Source organism: Bombina bombina, chromosome 1 (assembly GCF_027579735.1).
Source record: "Bombina bombina isolate aBomBom1 chromosome 1, aBomBom1.pri, whole genome shotgun sequence".
In the NCBI taxonomy this organism is placed as follows: Eukaryota; Metazoa; Chordata; class Amphibia; order Anura; family Bombinatoridae; genus Bombina; species Bombina bombina.
In genome coordinates, this window is record NC_069499.1 from 279,033,140 (window position 1) to 279,047,914 (window position 14,775).

General features: G+C 35.7%; 1 protein-coding gene across 1 annotated transcript in view; it reads left to right on the forward strand.

Moving 5' to 3' along the window:
- Positions 1–14,775, forward strand: part of DPP10 (dipeptidyl peptidase like 10) — a gene marked incomplete at its 5' end in the record, with an annotated part of 707,293 nt that overhangs the window by 69,042 nt on the left and 623,476 nt on the right. Inside the window, one exon of the mRNA XM_053698006.1 lies at positions 6,081–6,176. Within this exon, the coding sequence (XP_053553981.1) occupies positions 6,081–6,176 (96 nt within the window). The remainder of the gene's footprint in view (positions 1–6,080; positions 6,177–14,775) is intronic.

Here is a 14,775-nt window from a genome sequence, read left to right on the forward strand (position 1 = left end):
GATATATCTTATCTAATTTTTTGTATGAAGCGCTTTTTTAAGTGTGATTTCCATTTCATAAATATGCATATATTTTTTTAATCCAAATTGGAAAATATAGGTCAATATTATTTTACTTGCTGTTTATTTGTAAAACATTAACAGCTTTATTAATTTTTATTTCACATGATGTCTATTAATATGCAGGTGTTCAGTGTTAATAAATGTATGTGTACTGCTATCGAGAATATAATGCCATTTAAGAATACTTGAGGATACGTGTCTAAACTCAATACAGTATATGCTATCTAACATTAGTCAACGTGGCATGTGTAAATGTTATGATTATTATTCCACAAGCAAAGGTTGTTTGCTCCTTCAGATGAAGCTAATAAGGCTTATCCAGTTGTAGAAGAGTTGAAAAGTAAATACTCATTCCTGTTGGCCAAATACCTTGCATTCAAGCTTATAGTCATGCATGGAATGTAATATCTGAAACTTATCATGACTAATGCACTCATTTTTGTCGAGAATATTATTAAATATTTAGACTAATTAGAAAAATGCATCTCTATGATATTTAAGCACTGATGTATGCACAACGTATACAGTATGTGATTGCCATGATATAGAGGTGATTAATACATTTTAATTGTTATCATATGAACAGACACAGGCCTCTAGTTATCAAGCCGTCTACTTACCTGCCATCGCCGGCCCCAATACGCCCGCCTAAGCTCACCTCACATCGCCGCCGCGGACCTGAATACGTTTGCCAAAGTTATAAAAAAAACCTTAACCGCCGCTCCCGGACCTCGCCGCCACCTATATTAAACTTATTAACCCCTAATCTGCCCCCCTACACCGTCGCCACCTATGATAAATTTATCAACCCCTATCCTGCCCCCCTACACCGCCGCAACCTATAATAAAATTATTAACCCCTAAACCTAAGTCTAACACTAACCCTAACATCCCCCTATCTTAAATATTAATTAAATTAATCTAAATAAATATTACTCTTATTAAATTAATTATTCCTATTTAAAACTAAATACATACCTATAAAATAAAACATAATATAGCTACAATATTACTAATAATTATATTGTAGCTATTTTAGGATTTATTTTTATTTTACAGGTAAATTTAAATTTATTTTAACTAGGTACTATAGCTATTAAATAGTTATTAACTATTTAATAGCTACCTAGATAAAATAAAGTCAAATTTACCGGTAAAATAAAAACTAGCCTAAGTTTCAATTACACCTAACACTACACTATCATTAAATAAATTATTCCTATTTAAAACTAAATACTTACCTGTAAAATAAACCCTAAGATAGCTACAATGTAATTAATAATTTATATTTATTTTACACGTAACTTTGTATTTATTTTAACTAGGTACAATAGCTATTAAATAGTTATTAACTATATAATAACTACCTAGCTAAAAGAAATACAAAATTAGCTGTGAAATAAATCCTAACCTAAGTTACAATTAAACCTAACACTACACTATCATTAAATAAATTAAATTAATTAACTACAAGTAACTACAATTAAATACAATTAAATAAATTAACTAAAGTACAAAAAATAAAAAAAACTAAGTTACAAAAAATAAAAAATATTACAAGATTTTTAAGCTAATTACACCTAATCTAAGCCCCCTAATAAAATAACAAAGCCCCCCAAAATAAAAAAATGCCCTACCCTATTCTAAATTACAAAAGTTAACAGCTCTATTACCAGCCCTTAAAAGGGCCTTTTGCGGGGCATGCCCCAAAGTAATCAGCTCTTTTGCATGTTAAAAAAATACAACCCCCCCAAACATTAAAACCCACCACCCACATACCCCTACTCTAACCCATCCAAACCCCCCTTAAAAAAACCTAACACTAACCCCTGAAGATATCCCTACCTTGATTCGTCTTCAGCCAGCCGACCACCGATGGAACAGAAGAGGACATCCGTTAATTGTAACTTAGGTTAGGATTTATTTTACAGGTAATTTTGATTTTCTTTTAGCTAGGTCGTTATTAAATAGTTAATAACTATTTAATAACTATTATACCTAGTTAAAATAAATACAAAGTTACATGTAAAATAAATATAAATCCTAAGATAGCTACAATGTAATTATTAATTACATTGTAGCTATCTTAGGGTTTGTTTTACAGGTAAGTATTTAGTTTTAAATAGGAATAATGTATTTAATGATAGTGTAGTGTTAGGTGTAATTGAAACTTAGGTTAGTTTTTATTTTACCGGTAAATTTGACTTTATTTTATCTACGTAGCTATTAAATAGTTAATAACTATTTAATAGCTATTTTACCTAGTTAAAATAAATTTAAATTTGCCTGTAAAATAAAAATAAATCCTAAAATAGCTACAATATAATTATTAGTAATATTGTAGCTATATTAGGGTTTATTTTATAGGTAAGTATTTAGTTTTAAATAGGAATAATTAATTTAATAAGAGTAATATTTATTTAGATTAATTTAATTAATATTTAAGATAGGGGGGTGTTAGGGTTAGTGTTAGACTTAGGTTTAGGGGTTAATAATTTTATTATAGGTTGCGGCGGTGTAGGGGGGCAAATTAGGGGTTTTTAGACTCAGGGTACATGTTAGGGTGTTAGGTGTACACACTTCCCATAGGAATCAATGGGATGTCGGGCAGCAGCGAACATGAACTTTCGCTATGGTCAGACTCCCATTGATTCCTATGGGATCCACCACCTCCAGGGTGGCGGATTGAAAACCAGGTACGCTGGGCCGGAAAAGTGCCGAGCGATCCTGCTAGTATTTTGATAACTCCCAAAAGTAGTCAGATTGTGCCGAACTTGCGTTCGGAACATCTGGAGTGACGTAAGAATCGATCTGTGTCGGACTGAGTAGTGTAGTGTATTGCTACTCCTTCAACAAATGATACCAAGAGAATGAATCAAACTTGATAATAGAAGTAAACTGGAAAGTTGTTTAAAATTGTATGTTCTACCTAAATCATGAAATAATTTTGTTGGGTTTCATGTCCCTTTAACAATGAGTGAATAGTGCAGTGAAAACGTCTACCAAGGTACATACAAAAATACTATCAAATCAATTCCATTGTAGAGCCTACTCTTAAATAAATAGCTCTTGGCTCATGTGAGGTTTTCTACTCGTCCCAGAGAAGGGAAAAAGTAGATTTTTCAAGCCCTGGGTATAGTGGCATAGTAATGCTTAACATGTTACAAATGCAGTGTATAGCCAATTATTTATTATGCTGAACTTGACGTAAGTGAATTTTATATAATAGAGCATAGCTTGATATTCTTGAGCATGAGCAAAGCAAAGGTAAGCACTGTATAAAATACACTCGGCAACATTACTTTGTCTCAAATGAGAATACACTGGGGATTATGAAGGAATATTTTACTTTGGGGCATAGTGTGAGGAGGTTTTGGAATTTTAGTGAGTTATTTGTACACAGAAGGAGGACTACTGGGCCGATTTATTATGCCCCAAATGCTGCTATATGCAACTGTTTCTGTGGGAGCCTTGGCTCGCCGGAAACATAAGTTAAGAAGCAGCTGTCTTAAGACCGCTGCTCCTTAAAGGCTGTTACACACTGCAAGCGATGCGGTACAAGGCCAAGCAGCTGCTTTGTACCACGTTGCATCGATTCTGAAGTTCAAATATTTCAACTCTGAGCTCTCAGCTACACGACCTGAGGCGGCTGAATGCGCAGAAATAAAAGGCAGGACACACTGAGTGTGCACAGCCACATCATCATGCTGCACGCTGTGCCGCTCTCAGTGTGTCACAGCCTTATAAAATGTTTCTCTGAGGTGGCGGACAGCAATCTGCCCTATCGTATACAATCGGGTTGATTGACACCCCCTGCTAGCGGCCGATTGGCTGTGAATCTGCAGGGGGCGGCATTGCACAAGCAGTCGGCATTAAGCGATGTCTGGCGGACATGATATGCTACAGCGGATCATGTCCGCAGACATTAATGAATCGGCCACTACAGCTGTTTTTGATTATTTATGGTAACCATAACAGTCTGTAGCTATTATGAGCAAGAGAAAAGTGTCAGTGGATACAGGCATTATTCCATTATCCAAGATAGCCATTGTATGTCTCACATGATCAAAGCATTCAGTAGCCATAAAACAAAGAAATAAATAGCAATGTGACAAGGGTATTGACACCTGGGACTGCAGACCAAAATCACGAGAGTTTTGGGGATTCCAAGACTGTTTTGATGTGTAAAATGTACTACTGTTAACATAAGAAAACTATATGTAATTGTAAAGTTGTTTTACCAACTTTAAATGCATTTTGCTGGAAAACAATCCATGTAATTTTTTTTTTTTTTTTTTACAGCATTGTAGAACTCCTTTAAACGCTCATATAACAAAGTCTAGACTTGATTTATTGATTTGTAAAGTTTCTGTTAATATGTTGATAGCATCAAACTGTGTCTTAGATAAGTGGTTTCCAAATGAGCCCTCAGGGATCTACTGACAGTTCGGGATTTATGCATAATCCTGTTTGAATACAGATGAGAAAATTAAAGACTCTAACATTTTTACTAATTTACTAGTATTCAAGCTTGGCTTGTTACATCCATCTCATTGTCTTATTCACTCTCATGGAATGCCTAAAAATGAATATGATGAAGGGCTAGATACAATAAAGTCTGCCAAGAATAAAAGTCATATAGAATATATGGGCAAATCCCTTAGAGTCAAACAGAGTTGGGAGCTCAGTATTATGTTAGAAAATATTGGACCTTGTATCTTTCCTTTTCTATGGACGATTCACAGGTTATTGCAAGTTTTATTGTGTTGGCACCTTGAACAGCATTACAAATGAATCAGAAACATTTAGGGCCAGAGAACGAGTGGCTTGTTAACAGTTCTGCGCAAGTGTAAAGGAGTTTATCTGTGTTTTTTGAGTGTTGTGTTTACCGCCGATATTACAAGTTGAAAGTAAATGTGATCTATTGAGCGCAATGGCGGTTTACACTAGAATGACTACTGCGTCCTCAGAGCAGTAACTATTTTTACACGCACTGCTATACATACTGTTAAATAAGAATTAAATACAATATATCCTAGAAGGAATACAAATTATAACACATGGTATATAGGAAAATATCAAGCATAACATGCAATAACATTTGAGAAAGACAAATTGTAAGATGTGCTGTTCTCTTAATGGGATCTAAAAATATTATTATCAGGTATTTGTAGAGTGCCAGCAGGTTCCGCAGCGCTATGAACATAGGTGGTATATAAAAAAAAAATTACAGGGATCAAATGGGTAGAGGGTCCTGCCGAGAGTTGCACTGTTGTAGTCGGCTCTTATGAAGGTGGACTATAAACAGCTGGGCACATAGGCTTACATGATTTGGGGTTTAAGGGGATAGCAGTGGAAATAGGAAGGTTAGTGTAGGTTGTATGCGTCCCTGAATAGTAGAGTCAAAATAGACTGCAAAACAAGTAAGATCTAACAAAATATAAAAAGAAGGCTCTTCAAATGGTATAATTTCTACCAGCACAAGAATACAAAATACTAGGAGAATGTCATGCACCCTAAAGAGAGAGAAGCATTTCAGCTGCACCCCACTGTTCCTGGCAAACACCTATCATAAGGTTGTTATCAAACCATGTAAAACAGTATACCAGTTTGCTAAAAAAAAAAAAAAAAACTGTGCCCTCAGACATGGAAAATAAACATATCAAGCGAGACATACACAGTAAATATGTCCCCACAGCGTTTGTCTACTCCTGTTTTCCATAACTCAGTCTGGCAGTTCCTACTGCTGAGAATTTGGTGGCAGCCTCTGACAGGTAGATTTCAGCTGGAATTAATTAAGCATGTTAGCTGTGAACCAATGATATATCAGCTATGTTTCCCAAGGTCTCATACACACAATGCTGTAGATCAATCTTTTCCTCCCTGTCACCATGTAAGGTTTACCCACATTTGTGTGTTACCGGGAGGAAAAGCATTACATAGTGTGCCAGATATATACTATGATTTTATTGTGTAAACCACTGATATATTAAAAATCAATTGTTGTTTTTTTCCAGATGAAATGTCAAATTCTTCAGAAACCATCCTTACTCTGGAAGATCTTTTTAGAAAAGAGTTTACTGTTCACAATCCGGAGCCCAGGTGGATTCGTGGTATGTACTGTTTTATGGTTTAGGCCATCTTTCTCCTAATTTATCTGGGATGCCTTCCTGGCAGGTCAAAGCAATTGTACAATGTATCCACTACCCACTAACTAATTCTGTTTTCTGTATCCTTGGATTCTCAGAACACCCAATCATAAAATATTGCTTTTGAGCATTCCGACCCTTATTAAAGGGACATTTTGCTCACATTTTGTTTCTATTGTTCATATGAAAGACCAGCATTTCAACATGGTGAACTTTTTATTTTAACAACACAATATGAGGTAAAAGCTAGTTAAAGCTACAAAAAAGTGCCATACGGATAGAGCACTGATTGGAAAACATTTCAAGCCTTTAGCTCACATTAAAATTGAGGTTTGAAGTGGGTGTCAGGAACATAGGGTATTCAAATTACATGGGTAGATTAAAAAGTAAGTTACAGGGCATTTTCACTAGAAGGGATCAATTAAAGTCCTGCTAAAATATTGCTGGACCTGATATTAAATCATGTAAAGTTTACCTTCACTTTAAACTTAACTTGAAACTAATATGTCTGTATTGGTTGTCTACTTCCTTCCAAGGTAACTACTTTTAAGTTATATTCAAACAGCTTTCACGTAATTAAAGGGATACTAAACCCACATTTTTTCTTTCATGATTCAGATAGAGCATGCAATTTTAAGGAACTTTCTAATTTATTCCTATTATCAATTTGTATTCGTTCTCTTGCTATCTTTATTTAAAAAGCAGGATTGTAAAGCTCAGGAGCCGACCCATTTTAGGTTCAGCACCCTGGATAGCGCTTGCTTATCGGTGGCTACATTTAGCCACCAATAATCAAGCGTAACCCAGGTTCTGACCCAAAAATCTGGGTTTAGTATCCCTTTAAGGCAAAATCACCATGTTTAGATGTTGCTGTTTCATATGAATGATAAGAAAAAATTGAGTGCATAGTCCCCCTTTACTGGCACAAGTGAAAACTCCCATTAGTGAGAACATGAATAAGCATAAAGTTTTTGCCTTGCATCATGAAAAGGAAATATACTTTATATATGTAAGAGGAAAACTGTACTTTGAAGGAGAAATTATATGATGCATAATAACTATCATTATAACAGTATTGTGTTAACTGTTCCACAATAATAAGATCTCCTGAGCAATGTAATAATATATTGGAAGTCTATAATATTATTTGATAGTTTATAGGAAGGGCCCATTAGAGAAACTGTGAAAGAAGCTATTTTTGAGTCATTAGAGGTTCTTGCAAATTATCTATCCAAAAGGGTTCATGTGGTTCATTTAAATTTCTGAGCCGTGATGATTAGTATGTTAAGTATTGTTTTTTCCAGCATTTTTACATTTGGTTTAAGACTGCTTTCAATTGTACGACTTTTAATCTTGGCTGCAAGATAGCCTCTATTTAAATCTATTCAAAGGGAGTGTTCTCTGATCCTTTAGAAAAGCTTTTCAAATAATTTAGATACAGAAAATACTGTAAACTTTCATGGTAAATGTTACAGTATTAAAGTCTTTATAAGATGTTCCTAAGGATTACTATCCACCTTAAAATGTTGTCATAGATAATGTTATTATCATCTTAATATGGTTTTCAGACATACTCCATTCAATATAAACAAACAATATTGTATTTTTTTATAGACAAAGGAAACTTTCAATCCACAATATATGTTTATAATTATTGTTTATGAAAGATATATATTATATGAATCTTCTATCAATGTATACATCCACCAAAACAGCTAAAAAAAGAGTGATCAACTTACATAAAGCTAAATAAACCCAAACAGTAAATATAGCTGCTATGGGGCCTATCTATCAAGCTCTGAAAGGAGTTTGCCGCCCGTGTTTCTGGCGAGTCTTCAGACTCGCCAGAAACAGCAGTTATGAAGCAGCGGGCACAAAGACCGCTGCTCCATAACCTGTCTGCCTGCTCTGAGCAGGCGGACAGACATCGCCGGAAATCAACCCGATCGAGTACGATCGGGTTGATTGACACCCCCCTGCTGGCGGCCCATTGGCCGCGAGTCTGCAGGGGGCGGCGTTACACCAGCAGCTCTTGTATTGCTCTCATTATTCAGCGAGGTCTGGCGGACCTGATCCACACTGTCGGATCAGGTCCGCCAGACCTTGTTAAATAGAGGCCTATGTGTTATCTTGCTATTGGCTTACTACTTTGAAATTGTATGAAAAAAACATATTTTAAAGTGAAATCATTACATTCTGTCCCATAATACTCCTGAAGGCTTGTAATAATAGTTTAACTGGACAAGTAGGACAAAATTAAAAACAGTAACATTTACAGGAAATGAAAAGTCACTTTGACGTCTTGCCTGTTGTTTATTGGGGGTCAATTAATCAAGATCAAAAGAGATGTCGTGGTTGGGTTTTAGAGTGTTATGTACTTTGAATGGTGATAGCATAAGAGGTGTTGTATGGAAAGGGTTGTGTGAATAGTAATGCTTTAATCGAGGAGAGTTAAAGGGACAGCATACTGTTAAATTGCCTACACTTTTATTTGTTCACAGTTATCAATTTTACTTGCTGGAGTGTATTTAATTGTTTACAAATGGCTCATTTGTCTTTATTTTGGCATTTGAAATAGTTGTCTCTAAGTATTGGGCTTTGGTACAAAGGCAGAGATAAGATAAGTAATCGTATGTGTAGTTCTTATAAAGCTTTTGCATTTATATCAGCCAAATTCATTATTATCAAGTATTAATTGTTTTGGAGGAAACTATTTTTTATGGTTTTAAAACAGACACTAATATGAACTGATATATATGAACTTTTTGGATCTGCTGTTTGTATCTATTTTATTTGCATATTTTGTATTTGTTTGTTTATTGGAACATGTATTTTAATATATACAATATGTAAATAGTTTTAGGCGTATACCTTTTAATGATCTATTTATTTATTTTTATTATCAGTTATTTGTAGTGCACCAACAGATTCCACAGCGCTATAAACATAGGTATAGTATGCAGGTAACATTTATAGGGAACAAGTGGGTAGACTATAAAGAATATAAGAATATTTTATTTGAACTTTAAGTGACAGTCAAAACCCAAAACTTAGGGCTAGATTACAAGTGGAGCACTAATTTTTAGCGTTAATTTATTACAAGTGGCTGGTTATTGCTACCACAAGTTCGCGGTAGCACTTAGCGCTCAGAAAATTAACCAGAGGTCAGACCTCTAAGCAGTTATAAGGGGTTAAAACTGGCGGGTGTGGAGTGTTAAAAAAAAAAAAAACAGCACTGAGAAGTGCTTTACATAGCGGTCTATGTGTTCCCTGTAAATATATATGTATATGCTTATATACATATATATTTATTTACACATATTCACACATACATACAGGTCCTATACATAAATATATATATATTCACAGCATGAGAACGAGGCTCCCATTGGAGCCTATGGAAGCGTTCACAATGTGGGCCACTTAAAATACCAGCGCACAATTCCGTGTAAAGGTATTACGAGTTGTGCGCAAATATTGCACTCACCAAAGCGCAATTTTGCACTCCATTCATAATCTGGCCCTTAGTCTTTATTACTTATGGTTACATACCGGACAAGCATCTTCCAACGGGTTCCACATCTATAAGCTTGTAAGAAATACATGAAGGTTTTAAATAATAGAAATGGCTACAAAGCTCCTCCCACGGCTTTCTTCTTGTCCAGTTAGCTGTTTTCTTGTATGACAGTTTAGCAGTGCATGTTTAATATTTTTAAGTTAGCTATTTCAAATTGCGCATGCACAAATCAGCACGTGCGAGTAGGAAAACCTTCATCATCAGTCGTTAATGATAGGAGAAACTTAATTTTCCAAAATATACACAAAATAGGTGAGCGGAGCTTGGCAGCCATTTTCAGCTCCACCATTGATGCTATTTAAATGTTTCCTGCACGTCTTACAAGCTTATAGATGTGGGACCAGTTGCAGGATGCTTCTCTGGTGTGCCACAATAAATAATCAAAATGATGCATTGGGTCTAGACTGTCCCTTTAAGAATTTTTTGCAATGAATAATTTCTACTTTGAATTATATAATTTATTAACCCTTGGTTAGAGCCAAGTGTTAATTTATTAAGGCTAGTGTGTTTATTGTAATTAGAAGCGCTTGCATTACCCTATGATATTGTTTTCACATTGGACATAGATTGCATTCCTGGGGTAAGTACTAATCATTTCCTTAATACTCAACTCAAACTCATCTTTATGTAAAAATATATATAAACAAATAACTTACATTTCCAGAATAAGGGAATGTGGTAAAAACTGAACGTGAACATTCCCTGGGTTTGCAATGACCTGTGACCATACTAGGCTTCAATCTTGTATGAGGATGGTACATTTTTCATATATCATTTCATACTAACAGCTGGTGGTCTCACAGACAGCCATGTCACCTATTATTCATCACCATATAAAAAAGGTAAGGTACACAATGATCAAACTCTTACAGGAAGGCCTGATGATGCTTGCAATACTTTGGAACCAGAGGCGTAACTAGAAACCACAGGGCTCAGGTGCAAGAATCTAAGAAGGGCCCCCCCACACACATTAAACACAGAAAAATAAATGTGAATCAGATTACATGTCTGCAAAAGGAGGTACCCTGTGCTCACAGTCTGCGAGATGGTTTGACCCCCTATTACTATATATAGTGACACTGTTTAACCCACCAGTACTGTATATAGTGAGTTAGTGATACAGTCTGTAATCTGCCGGTGAGATGGCTGGCCTGACCCTACCTTCCCCAATACTTTATAAAGTGACCAAAGTAGTCAGTGACATGGTCCAGCCCCCCCGTACTGTATATAGTGGTACTGTATAGTGACACTGTTTACCCCCTGGCCCAACATGCTGTAGTAACAAGGTCTGTAACTTGCTGGTTCCACAAACATACACACACACACACATACATGCATAAATACACACACAGTCACATACATACATACATACACACATACACACACACACACACATAAACACCAATAGGTAAAACAGAAACACTAAACACTGTAGTCAGAGACACTAGTGAAGCATCATTTCACACTCACATGATATCAGTGAAGGCAGTGGCAGGTCAACGTTTTTTATTAAAAAAAATATTATTTTTTAAGCGGGGCCCCCACTCTCAGGGGCCCAATCGCAGTTGCGAACTCTGCACCCCCTGTAGTTCCGTCCCTGTTTGGAAACATAACTTACCTTGATAAACATGTCCCTGGATTTAAAAAGATGTTTCTAGTAGCATTGCATCCCTGGTCACATATCACAAAAGCATCCTATTTCCCCAATTCCCTCACACCCTTTGTTATGAGGATACAAATGTATTTCATATAATTTACCTGGTTTTCATGTCTTATCCTAAAATTCCCAAAGGGTTACTGGATCGAGTTAAAGTTGCAGACCTACAACTTCTTCTAAGCATCACCAGATACAAAATCTTAGGTTTAGAAAATTTTGACAAACTTTGCTCCAATCCACTTAAGGGTGTTCCCCAGCACCACTGTATATGTTTCCAACAAATTAGCAATTATTTGACTTCCCTTAAGTGGCCGTATAAACACACAACAATGATTTTACTCCTTTGGCTACCAGTGATATACATGTTTCAGTAATTTTACCCCTTAACTGTCAATAACACACAGGCCAGTTATTTAATTATTTTGAGACAGAACATTGAGATATATAAATTTAGCACCCCGGGTACCTATAAAACATATATAGAGATCAGTAATTTTAGCACCTCCCAGCTGCCAGTGACACAGAGAAACCAGTGATTTCATCAATTGCTCTAGCTTTTAGTAAAACACAGCAATGCAGCTGTAATACCTAATGATCAATCCATAAAAATCAAACCGTAAACCACATGACTGTTTATGTCAGCGTTCAATTGAGGAATTAACTTTCTGTAGCCTTATCTGGCTATGCATCAATGGGTTTGCTAATGGACTCAGTTTTTTAATTGAACCTGATTTTCCATAGTCTTGATTGGTTTTAAACCATCAAGAATCACCTCTGTTTATAAAAAATAAATAATAATAATAGCAGCAAACCAATTAAATTAACTAAATGTGACATGGCATGAAGAGGATCTGTTAATGCATGGCTTTAAGAGAATAAAGAAAGAAAATCAGCTAGACATTTTCTTTACTTTAGGGAGGGGATTTAATTGTTTTAGGGGTTTATATAGATGAGGAATTTTCATAGTTTTTTTGGGGGGGGTTAGAGTAACATTTTAAGGTTGGAGGATCAAGATGTTTGGAAAGGACTTTGAGCAGTCATATATAATCGTGGATTCCTTATAGTAGAGGAATATTTTGGTTGGTTAATTAACTAACTATAAACAAGGGACAGATGCTGTTAGGGGACCAATAACCATCACTTAGCTGAAGGTTTCATAAGGGAAGTGAAAGGTCCTTTATTGTGATTTTTATATTGCGGGTCAGGTCAGCAACTGTGAGTTTAGTTGCAGAGGCTTTTGATAAGGTGTATTGTTGTGTTAATTGCATAGTGGTAGTTTTACAGCTATGATTTACTTTTTTGTGTAAGAGATCATGGTTAGGATGGTCCATATCAATGGTGCCTATGTATATTTGTTCCAGTGATATAGCAGCAGTGGTGGGAAGATCACTAGATGCTACTCATAGATATCATCCATAAAGGGCTTTTATTATTTAGTGAATCACAAATAGTGCTCACTCACTAAATAATTTCACCCTCATGCTGCTAAAATGGAGCCACTATGAAAAATCTACTTTAAAAGGATTATCTCCTTAGTGGCTCCATTATAGTAATTTACATATCATATCCCCTTTCCCATTTCAAGTTTAGATATTCTGCAGAAAGTTGAATTTAGTTTACATTAAAAGCCATTATTTAATTTTTTTTCTTGAACTTAATTTCTTTGATTTTTAGTCTTGATGTATTACACAGGCTTGGAAAACACAAACGTTTACAGGTCCTGCCACCATTGCAGAGGTTTGTTGCGGAGATGTTTATTTTTTAGAAACAGCCCAGTTTCCGATTTATCCATTTTTAACTAATCATCAGTCTGCATATGATGTAAATAATTAATCATACTGGATAGTTATACTTAGTCATCCCTTTATTTTATATATATATATATATATATATATATATATATATATATATATATATATATATATATATATATATATATATATCTAAATCTATCTATCTATCATCTATCTATCTATCTATCTATCTATCTATCTATCATCTTCTCTCTCTCTCTCTCTCTCTCTCTCTCTCTCTCTATATATATATATATATATATATATTCAAGCAATAGAGGAGGAGAATGATATGGACCCTGGAATGTGTGAGTACAGAAATATGAAATCAATTTTGTGCCACAACCTATAAATGTAATTAATTTTATAAGGACTATTATAGCCCTCTCTGGAGAGCACTGAGGTATTTGAAGCCTGTTGTATATTAGCCCCTTTCATTATTAAGCAATGGAATGAGGTAATTTTCTAGATGCTACACATGTACTGTAATGCCCCCATTGGGTCTTGAACTCTGGTCTCCAATGTTTTATCCCAGCGACTTTCCCCTGAGCCACCAGATAGCTTTAGTTGTTGATGCTTTCTTATTGGTTTTCTACTTTATCTCTCTGGCTCTCCGGCTCCGCCTCATGTCAGCTGTCGGTGCAATTACCAACAGACTATTTAAACCTGCCTAGCTAATCAGTCTTTGCCCTGACATTGAATCTACTCAGTCTGTGCCTTTGCATGTTTAAGAAGAATCCTTGTTGCTGGTATTGACCTTGACTTGTTCCTGATTCCGTTTGTGTGTGAACCCTTGCTTTGACGCCTGATTTTGGACTGACTTGATGGATTTTCTACCTTGCCTGTTTAATGACCAAGCCTCCAGATTACTCTTGTACTATACTTGCAAGAGAGATACCGACCCTGATAGTCTGATATTGTTTCCTGCTTTAAGATGCAGCTCCTGATGCAGTGCCTGAACTTTCCTTGTCCTCTGCAGCTCCAGTGTATACCTTGTCTGGTGCAGCTTATAGTGTACCTGGTCCTCTGCAATCCATGAGCATACCTGTTTACCTCTGCATTTTCTGAGTACTCCTGGCTTCTTATGCCTCATAGACTGTCAAGCCTTGCAAGTAGTCTGCCTGTGATACCAGTTCCTGTATTTTTCATGTGTCATTAGGCCTAAAAGTAAGAAAGCTACACTAACCCCATTCAATAAACAAGAGCCTGTAATCGAATATGCCTCTGCCAAGGAGCTTCTCTCTCCAGACCCGACACCAAGCGTGACATCACTGACATGTACATTCTTTTTAAAACCCCTCACTGCTTAACAAAAGGGAATAGCACAGTGTGTGGTAAAAATATTTTTTTTGTTTCATTATGTCTTTATATGTACTGCCCATAATTACAGTTAAACTCCAGGAAAGGTATCAGTGAGGATTCACATTATTTCTGTCAAACAACCGTAGTGAATAGGATATCTGCAGCTAGAATTTCACACAAAAACATTGTATAACCAGAAACATTTCTAGAAATAAATATGAGACTATGGGGTAG